The sequence below is a fragment of the Mesoplodon densirostris genome, chromosome X (assembly GCF_025265405.1).
Source record: "Mesoplodon densirostris isolate mMesDen1 chromosome X, mMesDen1 primary haplotype, whole genome shotgun sequence".
NCBI lineage: Eukaryota > Metazoa > Chordata > Mammalia > Artiodactyla > Ziphiidae > Mesoplodon > Mesoplodon densirostris.
In genome coordinates, this window is record NC_082681.1 from 125,353,482 (window position 1) to 125,375,686 (window position 22,205).

At 42.2% G+C, this 22,205-nt stretch overlaps 2 protein-coding genes across 3 annotated transcripts in view; one reads left to right on the forward strand and one right to left on the reverse strand.

The window, feature by feature from the left end:
* The window catches only part of ACE2 (angiotensin converting enzyme 2), a 46,191-nt gene extending 40,339 nt beyond the window's left edge, over positions 1–5,852 (forward strand). For both annotated transcript variants that reach the window (XM_060087122.1, XM_060087124.1), the window contains 3 exons: positions 1,270–1,386; positions 3,235–3,429; positions 5,744–5,852. In XM_060087122.1, coding sequence (XP_059943105.1) covers positions 1,270–1,386; positions 3,235–3,429; positions 5,744–5,852 — 421 coding nt within the window. The remainder of the gene's footprint in view (positions 1–1,269; positions 1,387–3,234; positions 3,430–5,743) is intronic.
* Positions 5,853–10,012: 4,160 nt separating this feature from the next.
* Positions 10,013–22,205, reverse strand: part of BMX (BMX non-receptor tyrosine kinase) — a 41,188-nt gene continuing 28,995 nt past the window's right edge. The window contains exons 15-19 of the mRNA XM_060087068.1: positions 20,461–20,677; positions 19,448–19,512; positions 16,549–16,667; positions 13,741–13,898; positions 10,013–10,087 (exon numbers count right to left, since the gene is read on the reverse strand). Coding sequence (XP_059943051.1) covers positions 10,013–10,087; positions 13,741–13,898; positions 16,549–16,667; positions 19,448–19,512; positions 20,461–20,677 — 634 coding nt within the window. The remainder of the gene's footprint in view (positions 10,088–13,740; positions 13,899–16,548; positions 16,668–19,447; positions 19,513–20,460; positions 20,678–22,205) is intronic.

Below are 22,205 nucleotides of genomic sequence, written 5' to 3' on the forward strand. Positions count from 1 at the left end.
GCCGGTCTATTTAGGGATGATTGTGACTTATTTCGCTCGTAGGTGACAAGAGCATGGTTATTATTAAATGGCCCTCTCCTCGCCTCTCTTCCCTTTCCACCCCCTTCCCTCCTCTCTCCTCTTTTCCTCTCCCCTCCTTTTCCCCAAATGCTCTCATCCACCCTCAGCACTGAAAAAAAAAAAAGGCAGGAATCTCTGCTTTCATTCATGAGCATATATTCTAATGTATCTGTTTTGTGTGTGTATGTGTGTGTGTTATAGACAATCGACAAAATATGTAAATATGTAAGTAGTAGAATTCGATGGTGATAAGTGCTAGGGAGAACAATTCAACAGGAAAGGAGCTAGGGAGTGCTGGTGTGTGTGTGTGTGTGTGTGTGTGTGTGTGTAGGGTTCAATTTTAACTAAAATGGTCAGAGAAAGCCTTGTTAATATTTGAGCAAATAGCTGAAACAGGAAAGAGAGTCAGAGGTGCAGACTGTGGGGGGAAATGTTTCAGCTGGGAAAATAGCAAGTGGAAAGATCCTGAGGGACAAATATCCTTCACCTGTTGAAGGAGCAGCAAGGAGGCTAGTGTGGCTGGAGCACAGTGAGCTAATAGAAGACCAGTGGGAGATGTGGTCATGGTGGGACTGGGCCAGAGTGGGTGGGGAGGCGAGAAGAAAGTTCATGTGTGCCTCCCAAGCCGTTCTGACGCCATTGGCTTTCCTTCCGGGTGAGAAAGGCTCTGAGCCCTGTGATCTGCCTTGGGTTTTATTAGGATCAGTCTGGCAGCTGTGAGAGCAGAGTCTTGTCACATCGTACTGTAAACCCCACTCATCACCCTCACCGTGGGGGTAGCATGACGGTTTTTGCCGGGAGGGGCAAGGTTCGAAGATATCAACGCACCACCTCTGTCCATTGCTGCCTGCCATGTTGTTTAGCACGAGTCTGGGTCACCAACGATTCCTTGCTGATTCTGCTACTGCTTTCAGTTTGAAATTTTTCTGTGATTGGAAAAGAAAAACCCAAACTGTTGTTCTTATACGGTGGCAGAACTAACAGCGCCAAGACTTGCTGTCACACCTTATGTCGTTGAGTTCGTGTGCTTTGGGCACTGTTAAGCTTGCTGGGACAATTACATCCTTCCATGACGGGCCCTGCCCCACGTCTCCCTACTTTACCCTGTGATCCTCCCCCCATCTCCTTTTCACCAGCAGGAGAAGTTTTCATTCTCTTTACAGTGTCCTCTGTGCCACCAGGGAAGATGTTTCTTTTGTTTCTCCACAGGGAGAAGGACGTGTGGGTGAGTGACTTGAAACCAAGAATCTCCTTCAATTTCTTTGTCACTTCACCTAAAAATGTGTCTGACATCATTCCTAGAACTGAAGTTGAAGAGGCCATCAGGTGATATTTTACTTTCTAATGCATGATAGCAGGGCAAGGGGGTTCCCCAATGCAGCAACAACAGTAACAAATATTTGGTGTGCTTTTACAGTGCCAGGCACTCTTCTGAGTCATTTACATGTTTTTCCTCATCTGAAAAACTTGGGTTTTAATTCCAGAATCTCATAGCAAGGGGATTGTCTTAATTGGGTTTATCCAGATGCAGGTCCTTAGGCAAGGATTTGAGTGTAAGTAGCTTATTTGGGAGGTGACCTCAAGAAACACGGATGGAGGAATGTGGACAGGAGACAGAATGGAAGGAAGGTAATAAAGGACACATTATGAGCAGGTTACCACTGTGGGCAGCTAGAGCGCCATTCTGCTGGGAATTCTGGGAGACGGCGTAGAATATGCACCTCAATTGTCCCATCAGAGCTGGGGTATTTATTCACCACCTCCCATCAGTCACTGGTTGAGAACTGCTTACAGGGGAGACTAACTTCCCAGCATTGCTGGCCTGCAGGCAGGGCCGAATCTTGTGGCCTGGGAATGCTCTTGGGAAAAGGCAGCAGATACTGGCTGAAGGAGGTCTGGCCAGCACACCCGGAAAATGGTAAGAGCAGAGGGCACATGGACAGGTGTCGCCATCATTTGCTGTAGGGACTTGGATGTACGATCCATTTAACTAACCAAAGTCTGAAACAAGGTAGGCAAGGATAGGATTCCTTAGACACTGGTTAGCCTCCATACCAAAAGAGGGACTTGCTATTGGTGGTGAGTGTTCAGAAGGGACAGTTTCCCAATTTGCCTCAGCTGTTTCCCAAAACGGTAATAGTGAAGAATGGAGAGACGTAGGTGTTTCCCCTTGTCATTAAAAAAAAAAAAAAGGCTTAAGCCACTCACTGCTACAGGAAGTGCTCACTAGGTGGCACTCTTCGGAAGCAGAAACAAAGACTTGCTGGGCAGAGTGGGCCTAGAAAATCTGGTTTAGTGGGGTTTACAACCGGAGCACGCCCAGAGACTCACTGGCTGTCTCCACATGACTTGTCCTGGGGAAAAGCGCCAGCTGAGATCATCATGAAGGAGCCCCGCCCTCCTGCAAGCTACAGGGGTCCTCAAACTTCCTGTTTCCAGAATGCCCAGACTCTTTCAGGCAGAGGTTGCCAGGGGTGACATGCCTAATGCTGCTTTGACCTCTCTCTCTCTCTCTGTCTGGGTGGACTTTGACCTCCTCCTGACCTGCCCTATACCCAAGGGCAGGTGGATGTGATGCCAGATACTTTGGTTTTCAATCTAGAATATTGAACATTTCACTGTTCTTTGTTTTAAAAATAATCCTCACCTTTTTTTTGGCAAAGGCTCCTTCCCTGTATTCCTCCCCAGTGCTGCCTTTTAGTGATAATTTTGGATGTCAACACCTTTCATTTGGAAAATACAACTGTCGAGACTTGTGTAGAGGGACGGTTTCATTTGTAGAAGCGGTGGATGCAATTGTCCTTTTCCATTATTTGATACAACATCATTGTAGACATACCCTGACAGAAGGGAAATTCTTACCAAACATGCTAACTTTGCCTTTACAACACGGTAGTCACAAATGAACAAATGCCAACCATTTGCACGTTTCCACACTTGCAGCCTAATTTTCCAATGGAGCTGTTTCCAAACCTAATCTAGGTTACAAGATAGGAAGGATGTATGATTGTCAAAACTCAAATCTTTCACTGAACCTGGTTATTTGACTTCATTGCTTTTTTAGGTATACATTTTTAGGATAAGCCTTATCAAATCCGTTTGGGAACAATGATATAAGGAGTAAATAATTGCACACAGTTTTCTTTTGCCTAAGTGTTTTGCTTTGGGGAATAGGATGTCCCGGGGCCGTATCAATGATGCTTTCCGCCTGGATGACAACAGCCTGGAGTTTCTGGGGATTCAGCCGACGCTGGGACCCCCTTATGAGCCACCTGTCACCGTATGGCTGATTATCTTTGGGGTCGTGATGGGAGTGGTAGTGATTGGTATTGTTGTGCTCATCTTCACTGGGATCAGAGATCGAAGAAAGTAAGTGACCTTTCTTAGACTTATATATCCTAAAACAGAAGGGCTTAGGGAAAACTAACTGGAAATTTTGCAGTAAGTGGTAGGTTGTACAAGCCAATTACTTATTTGGACAATTTCGCAGCTAAATATTCTTATGCATCCCCTAGAAATTTACCGGATTTCATCAGCTCTTTGCCTCCCTAGCAAAGCCCCACCATACAGGACATGTCCAGCCTGGAGTTGGCTGGTGTGCCCTGGTCAACTCCAGCCTGGCCCACAGCATCATTGCCCCACTGCTATGAGGCACTCCAAGCCCAGCAGGAGTGAGTGGGCTCAGGGCATTATCCTTACTGATGAGTCCTCCGTGGTCTAGAACTGACCTTAGAGGCGGGATTAGTGATGGATTTGAACTGTGAAATCATTCGAGAATGAGCTCTGAGATTTGCTCCAAACTGCTACACTCGAGTCCTCTTCATCCCTCCTCTGATAGCACAGACGCTGTACTATCCCCTCAGTTCATGGGTCAGGCAGGCACCCTCTAATTTGTTCTTGAGTTGAAGATCCAAGTTCGTGGAGGATTTCAATCACCAGAGGCCTGATGTATAGTCTTGCCCTGCCACTAGATTTGTTTTCTGACCTTGAGACATCATTTACGTTTGTTGGGCTTATATAATTGAAGTTAATCATATTTTATAGCACCTAACAAAAACGCTTCGCACACTTTCGGTTGTTTAAACATGTTCTTTAATTTTTACATGCACTAGTCTGTTTTGCTTAATTTTCTTCACTATATTATTTGTTCTCCCAAGTAACTTCATTTTTAAAAATAGGCATTTACTAGAATACATTCAAATAGTTAAAAAATTTTAAGTACAAAAGGATACACAGAGTCTTCTGTCACTCTTTGCTTCCAAGTTCCCTTCCCAAAGCCAACAAAAACGATCGTTTTTTTTTTAATTTTTATTTTATATTATAGTTGATTTACAATGTTGTGTTAGTTTTAGGTGTACAGCAAAGTGATTTAGTTATACATATATCTCTTCTTTTTCACATTCTTTTCCCATATAGGTTATTACAGAGTATAGAGTTCCCTGTGTTATACAGTAGTTGATTATCTGTTTTATATACAGTAGTGTATATATGTTAATCACAATCTCCTAATTTATCCCTCCCTGCCCTTTCCTCTTTGGTAATCATAAGTTTGTTTTCTAAGTCTGTGAGTCTTTCTGAAAAACGATCAGTTTTTTGGAGACCCAATGAATCAGAATCTGTGTTATAGTAAGACCTGCAGACTTGGACACACGTTACAGTTTAACAAGCGCTCCTCTACATACTAAAAACTTGCACATGAGACGCTATTCCAAAGTTAATTCATTAAAGAAATTATTTGGTAGCCCCTCCTTCATGCTACACACTATATTAATAGAAGGTACATACAAAAATAAGACTGTCAACCCTGCTCATGTATTTCTTATATTAGTGTTCTCAGTGATTGTATGATGTAAATATGTGACTATCTTCATGTATATATAAAACTGAGATTCAGAGAGGCCAAGAAACTTTCTCAAGTTTGCACGGCTAGTCAGTAACACATGAGGATATATGCTTGGTTTCTAAAGCTGGTTATTGTACTACAAAGCAGGCCTACCCTGATCTTTATACTTTGGAAGTTGATAATTTAGTGGGGAAGCTTTTTTTTCTTCGCGGTACGCAGGCCTCTCACTGCTGTGGCCTCTCCTGTTGCGGAGCACAGGCTCTGGACGCGCAGGCTCAGTGGCCATGGCTCACGGGCCCAGCCGCTCCGCGGCATGTGGGATCTTCCGGGACCAGGGCACGAACCCGTGTCCCCTGCATCGGCAGGCGGACTCTCAACCACTGCGCCACCAGGGAAGCCCCAGGAAGCTTTTTAAAATGAAGTGATTGGCTGAATGACCACTGAGTTCCTAAAAATAATAATAATGGTCAATATTTATTGAGGATTACATGCCAAGTACCGTGAGTACTCTGCCAGCGTTATTTCATTGACTTCACATGATTGCCATCATTTGCCAAATAGGCAAACTGAGCCACAGAGGCCCCTGCTCTCTGACTCCAGAGCTTATACCCTAACCAATCTCCTGTGCTCTGCCAGCCATCGTGCCGACCAATCATGGGCCTAAAGAAGTGAATCCGATGCACTCTGGGTGCCTATAGTCCATTGAGAGGGGACTGGTATGCAAATGAGTACAGGTGATTAGATGCTGAGACAAAAAAGATGCCTGGGCCCAGTGGAGTCCAAGGGAGGCCGTGTCATTCTAAGATCACAATATTAAGGTGACTTCACTTTATTTAACAGGAAAAATCTAGCAAGCAGTGAAGAAAATCGTTATGGCTCCGTGGACTTGAGTAATGGAGAAAAGAATTCAGGATTCCAAAACAGTGATGATGTTCAGACTTCGTTTTAGAAAAATCTCTTTTATTTCCTCTTGAGGTGATCTTATTGTATGTAAATGTTAATTTCACAGTACAGAACATAGGAGATTATAAGGATGTCATTAAATGTCAAAGCTATGTCTCTGTTCAGGAAAAGTTGTCCAAAGAAGACATGCCTGAGGAGAGGGCATCTTCACTTGCATCGCCTTTAGTATTTGTTTCTGCCTCAGGATTTGACTTTTCTGTTTCCTGAAAGAGGTGTTTCTATTTGAGAATAGAGACAGTTTGTCTTTGGCCTCACACGCTGTTCAGGGGTAATAGAAATGGAAATGTCCGTTGTGTTGCTGGAGTTGAAAAGAAAGGAGACATGGCAGGAGCAGGTGTTGGGCTCTGGTGTGGAACCTGGGTGGATCACTCTTAAAGACGGTGCCTGTGAACAGACGGAGCTGCAGGGATGGAGAACAGCATGCACTGTTCACTTGGATTGAATTCAAGTGTAAAGGATGTCATGCTCTCTTCACATTAACTTGATCTAAGTACTCTAGTGATTTCCCCCAGTGGTGATTGGACTGGAACATGCCTTCTTCAGGGTGACAGGGCTACAGAAGAGAGAAGAATCCAGAGAGCCATTGGAGGACATTGCCTTCTCACTTCCAAGCTGCTTGACCTCACCATCTTCCTGACAACATCAAACTAGCCCCAGGGGCCTCTGTGAACCCCCCTCCAGAGCACCCGTGATAGAAACTCGCTTCCGTTGCTCTCTAACTGTGGAGTGCGTGGAGATCCCAACTGAATGACACCCTCTGAAGTGGGCTCCCAATCTCTTAAATCTTTTGTATTTGCCCACAATGTCTGAGTAGTGCTGAGCACGAAGCAGACACTCAGTAAATACTCGATTTACACACTCATGCGGTCTTATGTGTACTTCTGTGCTCGGGTTTCTGTGGCTTCAGTCTGCTTTTCACTTCCAGGGACAAAGTTGCCATCTGACTGCCCAGGACTCTTGACCTCCCATATGTCTGGGAATGTATCCCAATGCCTTCAGTTGCTTTATATTTATTGTATAAATCAATTATAAAATCAGTCGAAAAAGAGTTGTGTTAAGAGCGTCTACACCATCAGGTTAGGAACCAAACCTGGTAATGCTTTTATGTATCTCAGAGCCCCCAGCCCAGTTCTGAGCACAGCATCCAATACAGACCTGAAAACTGATTTAAAATGGATTAAAAATAGGTGAAAATATTCAAACTGTACCCATCAGTTCACTTTACGTGGTGACCATACTGTTCGAGCAACTTTGTCAAGTGAGGAGAACTAGCAGCTCCTGCTCAAAAGACCCGAATTTCCGGATGGCTTTTAGGGAAGGGCGTTTAAAGGCAACATTAGGGGTGAGGGTCGTAGGGGGCCTGATCAGCTTGTGGACATTCTTCTGATTGATTGGTGGTGAGGTAATTGGGTGGTATTTCTGGAGTCAGCATCATCACCCCTCTGGTTCTAACCAGTCTGGGGTCTACTTGTGGTCAGCATGCAGTTAAGTGCTTCCACCTGGTGGGGGTTTTAGTATCTGCAAAACAACTCAAGGATACTGCTCAGGATATTATCTGTAGCCCTTGAGGAGGAACTAAAGGTCCTTGACTTTGCTTTATGGCTAAACTATTACTGTCTTGATGGACTGTTTTTCTTTGTTCCTGCATTTTCTCATTTCTCTTATTAAATTTGCTCTTTGGAACTTGGGGAAGGCCTAGGGAGCTAAAGGTTTTCTACAAACAAGAGGCAGGGAGAGGGGTCATGTCCCCGGGAAGGTCCCATAGAGTCCTGCTGAGCTTCATTTTTAGAAGATCAAATATGTAAAAATAAGGAGAAGAAAGGAAAACACCTTTCGGTGGCGGGGGGGACCAGGAAGACCTAGTTTGGGCGTGAGAAATCTTTCTCGGGGGGCTTTAACAGTCTGTGGTGCAAATCTATTGAGATTTTCGTACCACGGTAAAAAAAAAAAAAAAAAAATAGAAGACTATTATCCTAAGTCGATTCTGCTGAAAATAAAAGCATCGTTATTTAAATGTCAAGAGGCAAGTAACCAAGAGGGATCATTCACAATAGCTGGGGGGTGAGGGGTGAGTGGGATGAGGAAGGGTGTGAACGTCTCTTAAGGGAGATTGTTAACTTATATCTGGAAAATAGTAGCAGGGTTTCATTAGTGTCTTTTCACTGTAATAATGCCCTTCACATAACCTTTCTCTTTCCCTTTTTGACATTACAGACATGACAATGATGTACTCGACAATGATGAAAACCTATGGGTTCAGTAGCAGACCGTGAAGGTGGGCATTCCCAGGAAGCTTGAAAGCTAAGGCACCTTCTAGTAATAGCCATAAGAAGGTAAAATAGGACTCCTGTACCTTTGTGTCAAGATAGAAGACCGAAAGAGATAGTTCAGTTATCAAACTAGCCAGAAGCCCCAGGGCCCCAAACTCAAGGATTTTAAATGATTACAGTAGCGCCCACCCTCCCCCACCCCCCCATCCGCGGTTTCACTTTTGACGGTTTCAGTTACCTGCGGTCAACCACTATATGAAAATATTAAATGGAAAATTTCAGAACTAAAGAATTCATAAGTTTTAAAGTGCGTGCCGTTCTCAGTAGCGTGATGAAATCTCGCGATTTCAGCTCTGCTTCCCCGGGACCTGAATCATCCCTTTGGCCAGCATGTTCCACCCGTTAGTCAATTAGTGGCTGCATTTATAAGATCTGCTGTTGCAGTGCCGCACTGCTGTGTTCAAGTGGCCCTAATTTTACTTAATCCTGGCTCCAAAGCGCCAGAGGAATGATACTGGTGCTTCGGAAATGCCAGAGAGACCTAAAGTGCTTCCTTTAAGTAAAAAGGTGAAAGGTCTCAACAAGGAAAGAAAAAAAATCAGATGCTGAGGGGGCTGAAACCTACGGTAAGACTAAATCTTTTATCGGTGACATTGTGAAGAAAGAAAGAAATTCATACTAGTTTTGCTGTCACACCTCAAACTGCAAAAGTTATGGCCGCAGTGTGTAAATGCTTACTTAAGATGGAAAAGGCATTCAATTTGTACAGTAAGATACTCTGACAGACCACATTCACATAACTTTTATTACAGTATTCTGTTATAATTGTTCTATTTTATTATTAGTTATTGTTGTTAATCTCTTACTGTGCCTAATTTATAAATTAAACTTGATCATAGGTATGTATGTATAGGAAAAACATAGTATATATGGGGTTTGGTATTATCCTCACTTTCAGACATCCACTGGGAGTCTTGGAATGTATCCCCTGCAGATAAGGGGGGAGTACTGTACAAAGCAACAATCTAATACAAGATCATGGTTATACTTGAGTTGAAATTGAAAATAGTTAAGTGTAAGGAAAAAGGCATCAAGTTATACCTTAGCATCTTTAAAAATTATGTCTATGTGACACAGAATATTACTGAATTATGTTATTTAACTTTAGTTTTGTATTTGTACATAATGACATAAATTCTTTTTTCTGATTTGGATATCAAATGAGAATTGTATCATTTGGATTGAATTATGGACCACCTAATGGTGCCCACTACATAATGAGGTCCCCTAGGGCAGTTCGGACTGACTGCACAGAAACATCTGGGAGCTTGTTAAAAATACAGATTCTTAGGCTGCACTCAGACCTGCTGTACCAGAATCTCTGGGGTAGTTCCTAAGGAACCTGTGTTTTAATAAACTCTCCATTTGATTCTCATACATGCTAAAGATTGAGAACATTGAAAATGAAGGCAAGTGTCACAATTTCCATACTTGCTAATAGCATATTTAATTATCATGATAGTGGTGATATTAAGAAAAGAACAAATATCCAACAATTTTTCAATTCTGTTCAATCTTTACATATGGTACACACCCTCTCTATTTTGCAATCAATCAGAAGATGTGCCTCTGCTATAGGCTGGGAAGTATAATATTAAGAGCAGCATAAACAAAATTACTAATTTGACCTAAATTTCAAGGAAATCCTTTGTTTCCTACCTTGTTCATTTCTAGATAATAGAACAAACAGCACACAAAATACCATTAAGAAGAACTAGCTAAATTACAATGTCTGTGCTTTGCTACATCCCCTAAAAAGAATGAAAATGTTGGCCAACATTTACACTCATTCTCATCAGAACTTCTCATTTCTTCTTCAAGGTTTGTCTTTTTCCCGAAGTGGTTCAATGGAAGATAGGAGTTGCTGAAATGTGGGCCGCTTTTCTGGAAGCTAAATAAAAGAAAAACCCAATGGTTTAGTTTATGAGGGTTATGATTAAAAATAAACTATGTAAAATATTTATACCTCAGTCCTAAAACTAGCAACTTTTACAATGTGGAAACACTATAGACATTTCTTCTAAAGAGAAAACAATTAGAGCCCTAAGAATTGGGGAAGAAAAAGTATCTTTATCTGCATAAGATACGACTGCAGACCTTGGAAAACCAAGAGAATTAATGATAGAGCCAACCCAAATAATAAAGGAATTCGCCAGGAGAGCAGTATATAAAATTAACTTACAAAACCAATAGCCTTCCTATACATGTACAATAACCAATTAGAAGATGTACTGGAAGAGAAAACCCCATTTACAATAGCAATGACACCTCAATAAAATACAAACAAAAATGTACCCCCCGCAAATGAGGAAAACTTTAAAATGCTGCTGAAAAATACAAACGTAGACTCGAACACATAGAAGAAAACATTGCTTGTCCTTGAATAGGACACACCAATACCATAAAGATGGTCAATTTCCCGAGTTAAAATACAAACCAAATATAGTCTCCTCTAAAATATGAACAAGCTGGTTTCAAGCTGAACAAATTGATTATCTAGTTTGTGGATTTTTAAATATGTAAAATAGCTAAGAAAACTATAAAGAAAGATGAGCAATGAGGGGGTGCTAGCCTACCTAGTATTAAAACATGTTAAATACAGCAGAAACTAATACAACATTGTAAATCACTATACTCCAATAAAAATTAATCAAAAAAATTAGACATTAAAAAAAGTGTTATAAAGTCTCTGTAATTAAAACAATGCAGTGCTAACACATAAATAGAGACCAGAGAACAGAAGAGAAAGTCCCAAAATGAAGCCAAATACATATGGAAATTTACTATCCTGTTACTGGGTATTTTGACACCATTCGATAGAATCTTATTGCTGGGGATAACATAGTCTTTTAATAAATGGTGCCTCAACAACTGAGTAGTCATTTAGAAAACAAAATCTTGGGATCCATACTTTTTATTCCATATACCAAAACAGACTAGATCAGACACTGAAATGTAAAAGAATGAAACCATAAAAGTACTAGAGGAAAATCTGACTGAACACCTTTGCAATCTGGGTGTGGGAAAGCCTATCTAACTATAACTCAGTTTCCAGAAGCAAAAAAAGCAAATAATGATGTAGTCAACTGTATTTTTTTTAAAGAAAGTTTTGCATGGCAAAAAAACATCATAAATTAAATCAAAGATAAGTGACAAACTGGGAGAAAATTATAATTTATGTCAGAGATACAGTATTAATCTCCTGAATTTATAAAGGGATCTTTAAAATTGAGGTGGGAGGACCAAAAACCTTATAGAAAAAGGGAAAAGACATGACATATAATTCTCAGAAAGATATACAAATGCTCTTCAAAATATGCCTCACTCATAATGAAAGATGTACCTAGGAAAGCTGCACTAAAATGCCATTTCTCATCTATCAGATTGGCAGGAATTCAGAAGCTTAACAATGGTCTGTGTTGCTAGAGGGCCAATGCCTGTGGAGAGGAATTTGTATACTCTTTTTTTTTTTTTTTTGTAAGAAAGAAAGGGAAACAAAACCACACACCTATGCATACATGTTCACTTTTGTACAAAGAAATACGGGAAAGCTAAACTGGAATCTAATGAAAATTGTGAATTTTCTCCCCAAAATTGTGAAATAAAATATCAAAAAGAAGGGAGACTAAACTGTACAAAACACTCACTATAAGCAGAACCTTCAGCTGGGGACTGCCCCCGTGCAAACCCCCCTCAATGGATTCTGCCCCAATTCTCACACTTTTACGGACCAACTGTAGGAAGAAGGCGGTTCCTTCCTGTTCAGGGCCCCCTGTCCCTCTGATGGTGCAGGCACATTCCCAGGAGCTGGAGTGGGGAGGGCCAGGAAGGGTCCCAGCTTCACCTCAAACACCCTTGTCTGCTCCCCTTCTCCATCGGCCAGGTGACAGCAGTGAGTATGCCTGGTTGTGGGCAGTGCCAGGTCTCTAACCCTCCTCTGACCCAGTCTGACCCTCTAGTGCCGCCTAAGGCTCTCAGCCCCTTTACATTTGGGGTAAAAAATAGTGGGGGAGCCTTAGATAGTATTTCAAGTGACATTGGGTGGGAAGCCACCAAGTGCCCATATTCCAAGAAGAATTTAAGCTAAAAGATAAAATGTTACACATGATGCAGTCAGTAACTCTTCCAAAGTGGAATTCTAGGTTCCAACACAAGATCTCTGAGGAACTCTTTAAATCCTGTGCAGTCATTTATTCCTAGCACCCGCATAGTGCCTGGTGCACCAGCTGGTCTATTAATATGTAACAACAACGACAACCACTTAGAGCACTTACACCGGGTACTGTCCTAAGGACTTTATAATATTAACTCATTCAATCCACACAATAATCCTATCAGTTAAGTACTGTTTTATAGTGAAGCACAGAGATGTTAGGAGGCTTATGCAAGGTCCCACAGCTAGCATTCAACCCAGAGCTAGCATTCTGGCTCCAGAGTCCACATGCTTAACCACGACACTGATCTGTCTTTTACGAGTGAATGAATGAATGCGTGAACGCATGACGGCAGCATTAGGCCCGTTTGTCAATGAGGCCACGCCGTATAATGGCTATGGGCTGCAGGCTCTTAGATAAATGTTCTTAGAAGTCTCCTATTCTCACATCACTCGCAAATGTCTTCAGGGGTCCGTGTTGCCTATAGAAAGCCAAACTCACTCTCCTCTCCTTGTCATTCAGGCTACAGAATCCGGACCAGACGTACTCTTCCAAACTCATTTCCAGCCCTTCCAACCACAGCTCCAGCCAAGCATGCAGTGCTCATTCCTGCCTCCCCACCTGTGCTTGTGCTGGTTGCTCTCACCTGGACACCCTTGAACTGTGTCTCCACCCACATAGTTGGGGAAGCTCTGTAGAACTTTCCAGACCTGGCTCAGATAACGATGCGTTCCGGAAGCTGGGCTCCCTGTCGTCTGAGCTCTTCCTGTACTTACTTGTCTATGTTTCTAATTTGCACATATAATTATAAGCTACTTGCTGTTTTCAGTCCCACAGAAAAAGATACTCTTATTCTCTCCCTGCATGGAAGGCTTTTATTCAGCACTTGGGAGACAGGGGAAGGGAGAACAGACTGGTGTCCATTCTGTGCTCTCTACACGTGTTATTTGTTCTCTGTTACACGTTTTCTCCTTGAGGAGAGACCCTCAAGTGTTGTGGTTGAGAACAGGGCCTCTGACACTAGCCAGCCTGCCTCTTACTAGCTGTGTGAGCTTGGGCGAGTCACTTAACCTCTTTGGGTCTCTGTTTCCACTTCTGTTCGTTTAGCCATGATAAGAGTACCTACTCATAGTGTGTTTCCTGTTGAATAAATGAGTTAATATTCGTAAAGTCCTGAGAACACTGCTGATATAAGTTGTTTGTTAAGTTGTTGGCGCCTACAGTGCTGGTTTCAGATCACAAACACCTGAAGGCAGCCCCCGGCCCCCCCGGCAGCCCCCCCCCGCCCCCACCCCCCGTCCCCGCCTCAAAAACGCTTCTTCCGGCTGTGACGTAGCCACGGCCCGGATGCGCCCGGCGCCCTGTCCGCTCCCCCCAGTGGAGCACTCGCCTCATGCCAGCAGCTGTGCATGACCTCGTAGACGGTGTCCCCCGCCAGCTGGGGCCGGTAGAGCCGGTGGCCCTGGGAGACCTTCACGACCACCTGCGAGTTGTCGTACAAGTCATAGGGCTGCTTCCCCAGGCTGAACACTTCCCACATCAGGATCCCTGCACCACGGGGAGGGCGGCGGCAGACAGAGGAGAGAGAGCCAGCGTCAAAAGGTACAGTTTGTCGAACGAGCTTCACACGCCAGGTCAGGAAGGCTCTGGGTCAGAGCCGGGATCCCTGGGGGATGAGTCCAAGCATGGAGGACGGGGTAGGGAGGGCGGGCCTGGACCATAGCTTCCGGAGCCCAGGCTCTCTTCTCCCTGTTCCCTGAGACCCGGATGTCCATTCTTGCCGGGAAACGGGGAACCGGCCAGGGCAGCTGCAGGGGGAGCTCCCTGGGGTCGAGGCCCTTGGGCTGCTTCAGAGAGGCGGCTGAGGCCTGGTCCAACCCACAGTGACAACCCCCAGCTCCAGCCCTTAGGAGTAATAGATGCGAGTCCTCGCCCTTTCTCTCTGCCTTGGCAACAATTTCATTGCACCACCAAATTACCTTTTGGTGGAAATTTAAGATAAAATCATGGGCAACGTTCCTCCTTTTCTATTGCCACAGTGTTCTAGAATACTTTGTGGGTCAGGTGTCCTTTCAAGGATCTGATTAAAATCATTAGCTTTTCCTCGGGGAAGTGAACGCACAGCATTTTCGGGCTCCTTTTCTGGAAGTTCACAGGGTATTTTCTGGAAGTATCCAGAGTATGGTGGACACCAGGTTAAGAAACCGAGTTCTGGTCATGGTGGTCAAGAGGGTTGCATTTGGGGCCAGTCAGACGTGGCTTTTGAGGCCCAGGTTTGCCACTTACAGGCTGGGCAACTTTCTTAGCCCTTCTCAGCTCTGCTTGCCTTCTGTAATATGCGGATATCTGCACATCACAGAGTTGTCGTGAGGATTGAATAGGATAAAACGCGCGGAGCATTTAGAAGGGCCCTGGAGACATTTTAAATGCTCTCTAAATGGTGGCCATTGTGATGTTGTACTGGCCAAGCCAGAGAATTCCAGCACTCAGCCAGCTTCAAAAGCTTGGAAAACTAGGAATATGTAAGAAGGGAGAAAATTGTTCTAGAACCATAACTGAAGTACTAACTTCAAAACTTCTTTGACTTTTAGGGCTACAGATTTTTAGTAAAGTATTTACAGTAAGGCAATGTTACAAGTTATGGTGGCTGTGTGTTTTTTTTAAACAAATATTCTAAAACAACCATCCAAAAACGTGTTGCCCCTTTCACAATTGTCTCTTTGGAAGGCTAACCACTTAGCTCAAGGATAATATCATTGCTTAAAATATCTGTGGGACTCCTCTTTGAGAATTGCTTTCAGAGGTCCTGGTTTATTTTGAGTATCTTCACTGGGGACAAATTATTTGAGAATGAATTTAGTTCTTGGAAACAGCCAGAAAATATTTGGAGCCAAATTCTGGCACATAAGGTAAGCAGTCGACCTGGGTAATGCAATTTTTTGGTCCAAACCCAGCTGTGACTATTGAGTAAGGATACCGATTTTTAAAAATATCTCTCATAAGGCATATCAATTGACACGAAGAGATTGAAACTAATTCTGACAAGTTCATCAGCACAAAATGACATCAAGTATTCACCAAAATGCTCTCTGTGGTTTTTCCTTTTTCTGTATACATTGGATTATTATTTTTTTTTACAATGAACAATACCAATTTTACAAAAGGAATAATTATTTTTAACAATTGTCACATAGAAAAATAAACAGCTAACTACATTTTCCTTTCTTCAGGCAGTCATGTAGAAAGTCAAATTGTGCTTATGGACTAAGACAGGCATGAAATAGTTTTCAGTTGTATTTAATAGATTCCATAGCCTTATGATAATTTGGAATATCCTGGGCTCATCTGACAGTGATTTTAAACAAGCCTGACATTCCTCCCAATGCAGAAAAATACCAGAAAATCTACAGAATCACAATTTAAGAATTGTCTCTGTTTTCTAATTACATTTACTAAATTTCAATATAGATCTTTCAATAAAATAGGGGTCAGCATACTCTTTCTATAAAGGGCCACAAAGTACGTTTTCTAGGCTTTGAGGGTCATGCAGCCTCTGCGGCAGCTACTGTTGCAAGCACAAAAGCAACCACAGACAATACATAAACCATATGTACAAAGGACATGGCTGTGCTCCAAACTTTCCTTACAGAAACAGGCCACTGGAATTGGTCCTGTGCCATTGTCTGCTGACCCCTGACCTAAATGATGAATTTTAACAAGGACACTAGTTGAAGTTGGGATGGGCCAAAGAAAGTGCTGAGTCATGTTTGGTATTTACACCAGGCATGTCCCCCAAATTGGTCAATTCAGAAGGGAATGATTATCACTCCGCTTCCGTGCAGAAGGTCGATGACTTCCTTTTAAGCCCTTCAACGTTTTGTACCTCATGCAAACTGGGTTTTAGTTTTCGGTGACTCCTTTTTGAAAACTGAAATCTTCAGTGGGAAAGCTTTTATCCCTTTTGATTTTATGAGAAGGTGCTAGCAGGATGCCAATTATACAATACGTGGCAGACATCCTAACACCAACACGAGAAAGGGTCACCATCATCTTCTTCAATCCCTTGCTTGTCTCTGGCCATATAATTTTGTAAGTGCTCAGAGCTTTTGCTGAAAATGGATGTTGCTGCTCTTGTGGTTTCCTGTTGTGGAAGCCAGCTTATGCAATGGGGCTGGGTCCCACGTGGCCACATTCTTACCGAACGCCCATACGTCTGACTTGCTGCTGTATTTGAAGTAGTGAAACACCTCTGGGGCTGACCACTTGACGGGAAACTTTGTTCCTACCGAACTGACATACTGGTCATCAAGAACATACCTGCAGAGGGAAACAACATCACAGCCCTTCAGCCAAGTATGCAGGACATGCAGCCGTCCGGTCTCAGCTGAGGGCCTTGGTTTTCTGGATCTTTTGCTTCCTTTCAGTGTGTGAGCTTAGCTAGAGGCTGCTTATGATTTGTAAGCATTTAAAAAAATGATCTCTAACTTTGAAAATACCAAAATCTGAATGCAAAATATTTGGTGAATAGAAAGAAACACAAACAAGTAAAAGTGAAATCACTGTGAATCCCACCCCAAAGATAACCTGTCATGCTACCACTCAAGATACTTTTTTTTTTTTTTTTTTTTTTTTTTGCGGTACGCAGGCCTCTCACTGTTGTGGCCTCTCCCGTTGCGGAGCACAGGCTCCGGACGCGCAGGCTCAGCGGCCATGGCTCACGGGCCCAGGCGCTCCGCGGCATGTGGGATCCTCCCGGACCGGGGCACGAACCCGTGTCCCCTGCATCGGCAGGTGGACTCTAACCACTGCGCTGCCAGGGAAGCCCCTCAAGATACATTTTTGCTTGTACTTTCCAATCTTTTTTTCTATATATACTTTGAACAAAATTGGGTTTCTGTTGTATTGAGGTTTGCTTTTATTTTTCCTTTAAGGGCATATCAAGAACATTTTCCCTATGGTTACATTCTCTTCTACAGCATCATGTTTAATGGCTGATTAGTCTTCCTTCTTACGGATTAACGTAATTTGTTTAACCGTGTAAGTTACTTCTAATCTTTTGCTATTGTAAACAATGATGGACAGCAATAATATCCTATGAAGTTATCAAGACCATAAAAATATATGCTCAAGATATGCAGTACACTTTTGTTTATAATAATGATAAAAATGCAATCAACCTCAATGTCCCCAGGCTGAGGAGTGATTAAATATAATATGGCACATTAATAGAATAGTGTGCAGCCATGAAAAAAGAGATCACTCTACACTGACCAAAATCAAAAGATGGCTATGGTTTATGGTTAGTGCAAAAGCATGTATAGGTAATGTGATTCCATTTTTGTGGGGACAAACAGTAAATGTCCATATTTGTGTATATGATTGGGTACACTTAGGAATCAGGTTTGAAAGGACATCCACCAAATGTATCAGCAGCCATAGTTACCCCTAGTGCTGAAAATAAGGGGAATGGGTGTGGGGGGGTAGATTCTACTTTTTGCTTTATACACTATTGCTATATTTCTTACAATACGCATATATTATTTGTACAATTAATCAAGGAGAAGCCCACAAAAAAAACACATAAATAATGACTACTAACTCAAGAAAATAGAAAAATGAAAATGGTGGAGACTGAAACTTTGGATATAATTTATAGGAAAACTTCACACACAAAAATGTGTTAGAGATGTTCATTATACTTTAAAATAGCTGAAAAAGCTGGTGTGGCAGATCATTCTGGGAAATAGTAATAATAGTAATAATAAATAATGCTTCCATAAGATTACATATAGCACCTTCCATACTTCCCTCCCAAGCCCCCTCAGCCCCTCAGACACCACCAGACACTCAGAAACAACCCTGACACCCCTGACTGGGCTCTGCTAACGACCTAAACCTTCCTTCAAATCATCAGGACCAAGTTCGATCACAGGCATCTGACAAATGTGACCCCAGAGCTTCATGACCAACAGGGCCTGTTGCATGGCCTTCAGGATCCCTTATTTAGAGCAAGCTACACATTCAGAGTGTGGGCGTAGGAGAGCAAGTGCATGGTCGGAGGAGGGTGGCAGGGAGCACACAGCTAAAGGGACACCCTGCCAATACTGAGGGGTCCCAGAAGAGGAGCAGCTTCTCGTAATGAAATTTGGAGAAGACTTAAAAAAAAAAAATAGATCTTCCTATGGTGTTTTAGGGTCGTGCTGGCTAAACATAGAGCTGGCTTTTGTCACTTCTTCAGATCACTTTGAAACTGCGTTATCTCTCCTCAGAATGACATGAGTTTATGTTGAGTGGGCACAACTTTATAGCTGTATTTTGTCTCAATGGCAGGGACATCTACTTACCCTGTAGACTAAACCATGGGCAGTTTGAGGGCAGGGACTATCCCATACATTTCAGTATCTCTCATAAGGCCTAGGCATTTAGTAGGCACTCAATAAATGTTTGTTGAATGGAAAGGCTACCATGTATGTCTTCATTTCCTATGTAAAACCATGAAAATTGACTCTGAGGCTTACATAGTGTAAGGATTCAGAATTCAGGAAATGGAAGACTATTATTAAACTGCTATCATACTCAAACTAATTTCTCAAATCCTGAAGTGTTGCTAGAATGCTCACCAAGAGAATCTGAGTCTACTGCCTTACCTGATGATACAGGAAATCTAATAAAATGACAAGAAAAATTTTCCTAGTGTTAATGCTCTGTCCATTTGAACATATAGTATTAAGAGGAAACAACCAGAAGGGGTAAAGGAGCCATAATACACACACACACTCACTCAATCAAGGCTTTTAAGACTTTTCTGGGTTTTTTTTTTTTTCTGGCTGTAACATGTTATATTTGAATATTTAAGATTTTCATGGAATTCTTAAGTTTAGAAAATATTTATCAAGGTGTTGAAAGAACTAAAAAGGACTTGGGGCAATTTCTGAAGAACAGTCCCATCTTATAGGTGGAGAAATGAGGTGGGCAGAGGTAGAGTGGGGGAGGGGATTCCGGTTTCTAAGCCCCTGATTCAGAGCAGGTTCTATATCCCCATTTTGATGTGAATGGAAATCCCTCTTGCATTGGTTGCCCTTTTGGAATTGGCTTACCTCGTCATCCCAAAGTCAGAAACCTTCACAGAGAGATCACTGTCCACCAAGCAGTTCCGAGCAGCCTTTAGAGGGAAAACAAAATTACCAAGTAGTAAAGATGACCAAGAATCCCCTGACATCAAAATCAGACATTTTCCTTTTCTTTGGCAGAATTCTCAGCAAAATCTAAGATTGCCTATCACAACCCCAAATGCTATGTTTCAAAGGAAATATCTAGAGTATAGGAGTTGTCTTTTTTCCTTCACAATTTTCAATTTTTCAGAATGAAAATGTGCTCCCATAAGTATTTTTTTCTATTTTTTTATTAGTTTCTGCTTTATAACAAAGTGAATCAGTCTCCCATAAGTATTTTGCCTCAAGCATCCATCCTTGTCAAACAGCATGAAAGGTATTAGACATTAAACATAGAACATGAGCTCATCAATGAGAAGGGAAAAATCATGTCTAGGGGTTCCCTCTCCACACTGCTAGGGCACCGTGCATTAACAGGCTCTTTGAAGGCATAACTGCTGCACTGAGGACCCCAAATACACTGGCCCAGTGTGCATGGCAGGTTTGCTGTTCAGCACAAGAAAATCTTAAAGATCAATCAATACCAGTGCAAACCAAGCAGAACACTCTCCATGCCCACCCTGACCCAAAGACACACACAAATTTCATTTCTTGCATTTTTGGTTATCGTACTGAACAACTCCTTTAGCACTAAACCCTTCCTGGAGTAAAGGTAACCTTGGGTTAAATGGTTCTGGGAAACACTAAAGCGACCAAAGTCTTTCCTTTCCATCTGTTTTCCTTTATACCACAACCTAACTACATAGATCTTGATGGCCACTTCTACTCTTTCTGTACTTCAAGTATTTTATTGTGAAATTGTGATTTTGATTACGAAAATGTCATGCGCTTAAGCACGTCACAAGTGAGCAAAGTATAAGTGAAGATGCCCTCCTTGCCGTCCCTCCCAATGGCCCCGTCGCTGCAGGAGGGAGCTGGGGATCGCTTTCTTTCCTTACCAAGTCCCGGTGTATGAACTGCTGGCCCTCCAAGAAGGCCATGCCTTCACAAACATCATAGCACATTTCTAAGAGCTGGGAGGGCTCAAGTCTTTTCCCATGACTCTTCAGGTAACTCAGCAAGCAGCCATTGGTTATATATTCAGTCACTATGTATATAGGGTATCTCTTTGAACACACTCCGTAGAATTTCACCAGCTTGGGATGGTTGAGTTTCCTGGAAACAACAGATGTTCAAAGTTCAGTACTGAATTTCCATACTCCATTTTCCAGGTGTCCTGAAAAAGAATCACTGTCAGATTTTTGTGTGTTTTAATTTCCCCCTCTTCTACTGGAACGGAGGAAGAGTCTGATTCTGGGAGCATTAGCCTTTGGAAGCAGAACAATGCTGCCTCCTCTTGGATATTGACAGCCCCAGCAGCCGTTAAGCTGCTCTGGGTGCTTGTTCAACTTTCCTACAGAGAATCAGGGAAGCAGTGGTCTGTTGCCTCAGAAATCCTGCTTCGTCTGTGGCATCTTGAGAACTTCCGTGGCTGATTTGGAGGAAGCTATACCCTAGGAGAAGTCACTTCCATTTTAAAGCATCCAACTTTCATGTCTAAACATTTCATGAAAAAAAAATAGAATATGAAGGGCGTAGGTAAAATGAAAATAGTTTCCATGTTAGAGAAGTGAGATGAGTTCTGATTTTCCTTTCTTTTTTAAAAAATTTCATTTTGCATTATCGTGACATTATTTTTTTGATGATAAACTTAGAAAATAATAAGCACATGACATAGCACTTCTGGTAGGTCATGACAGCTATTATGATGTTCATCAACTAGTCCTTATGTAATTGATCTATTCTTATCAATTTACAGGATGCTTCTTTTTTTTCTTTTCCATTATGGTTTATTACAGGATATTGAATATAATTCCCTGTGCTATACAATAGGACCTTGTTGTTTATCCATCCTATATATAATAATGTGCATCTGCTAACCCCAAACTCCCAATCCATCCCTTTCCCACCCCACTTCCCCTTAGCAACCACAAGTCTTTTCTCTATGTCTGTGAGTCTGTTTCTGTCTTGTAGATAAGTTCATTTGTGTCATATTTTAGATTCCACGTATAAGTGATATCATATGGTATTTGTCTTTCTCTGTCTGACTTCACTTAGTATGATAATCTCTAGGGCCATCCATGTTGCTGCAAATGGCATTATTTCATTCTTTTTTTATGGCTGAGTAGTATTCCATTGTATATATGTGCCACATCTTCTTTATCCATTCATCAGTCAATGGACACTTAGGTTGCTTCCATGTCTTGGCTACTGTGAATAGTGCTGCTATAGATGAACTTATTTGCAAAGCAGAAATAGAGTCACAGATGTAGAAAACAAACTTATGGTTTCCAAGGGGGGAAGGGGGGGTGGGATGAATTGGGAGATTGGGACTGACATATATACACTACTGTATATAAAATAGGTAGCTAATGAGAACCTACTGTATAGCACAGGGAACTCTACTCAGTGCTTTGTGGTGACCTAAGTTGGAAGGAAATCTAAAAAGGAGGGAATATATGTATATGTATAACTGATACACTTTGCTGTACAGCAGAAACTAAGACAACATTGTAAAGCAACTATACTCCAATAAAAAAATAGTACTGCTATGAACAGAGAGGTGCATGTATCTTTTCAAATTATAGTTTTGTCTGGGTATACGACCAGGAGTGGGATTGCAGCGTCATACGGTAGCTCTATT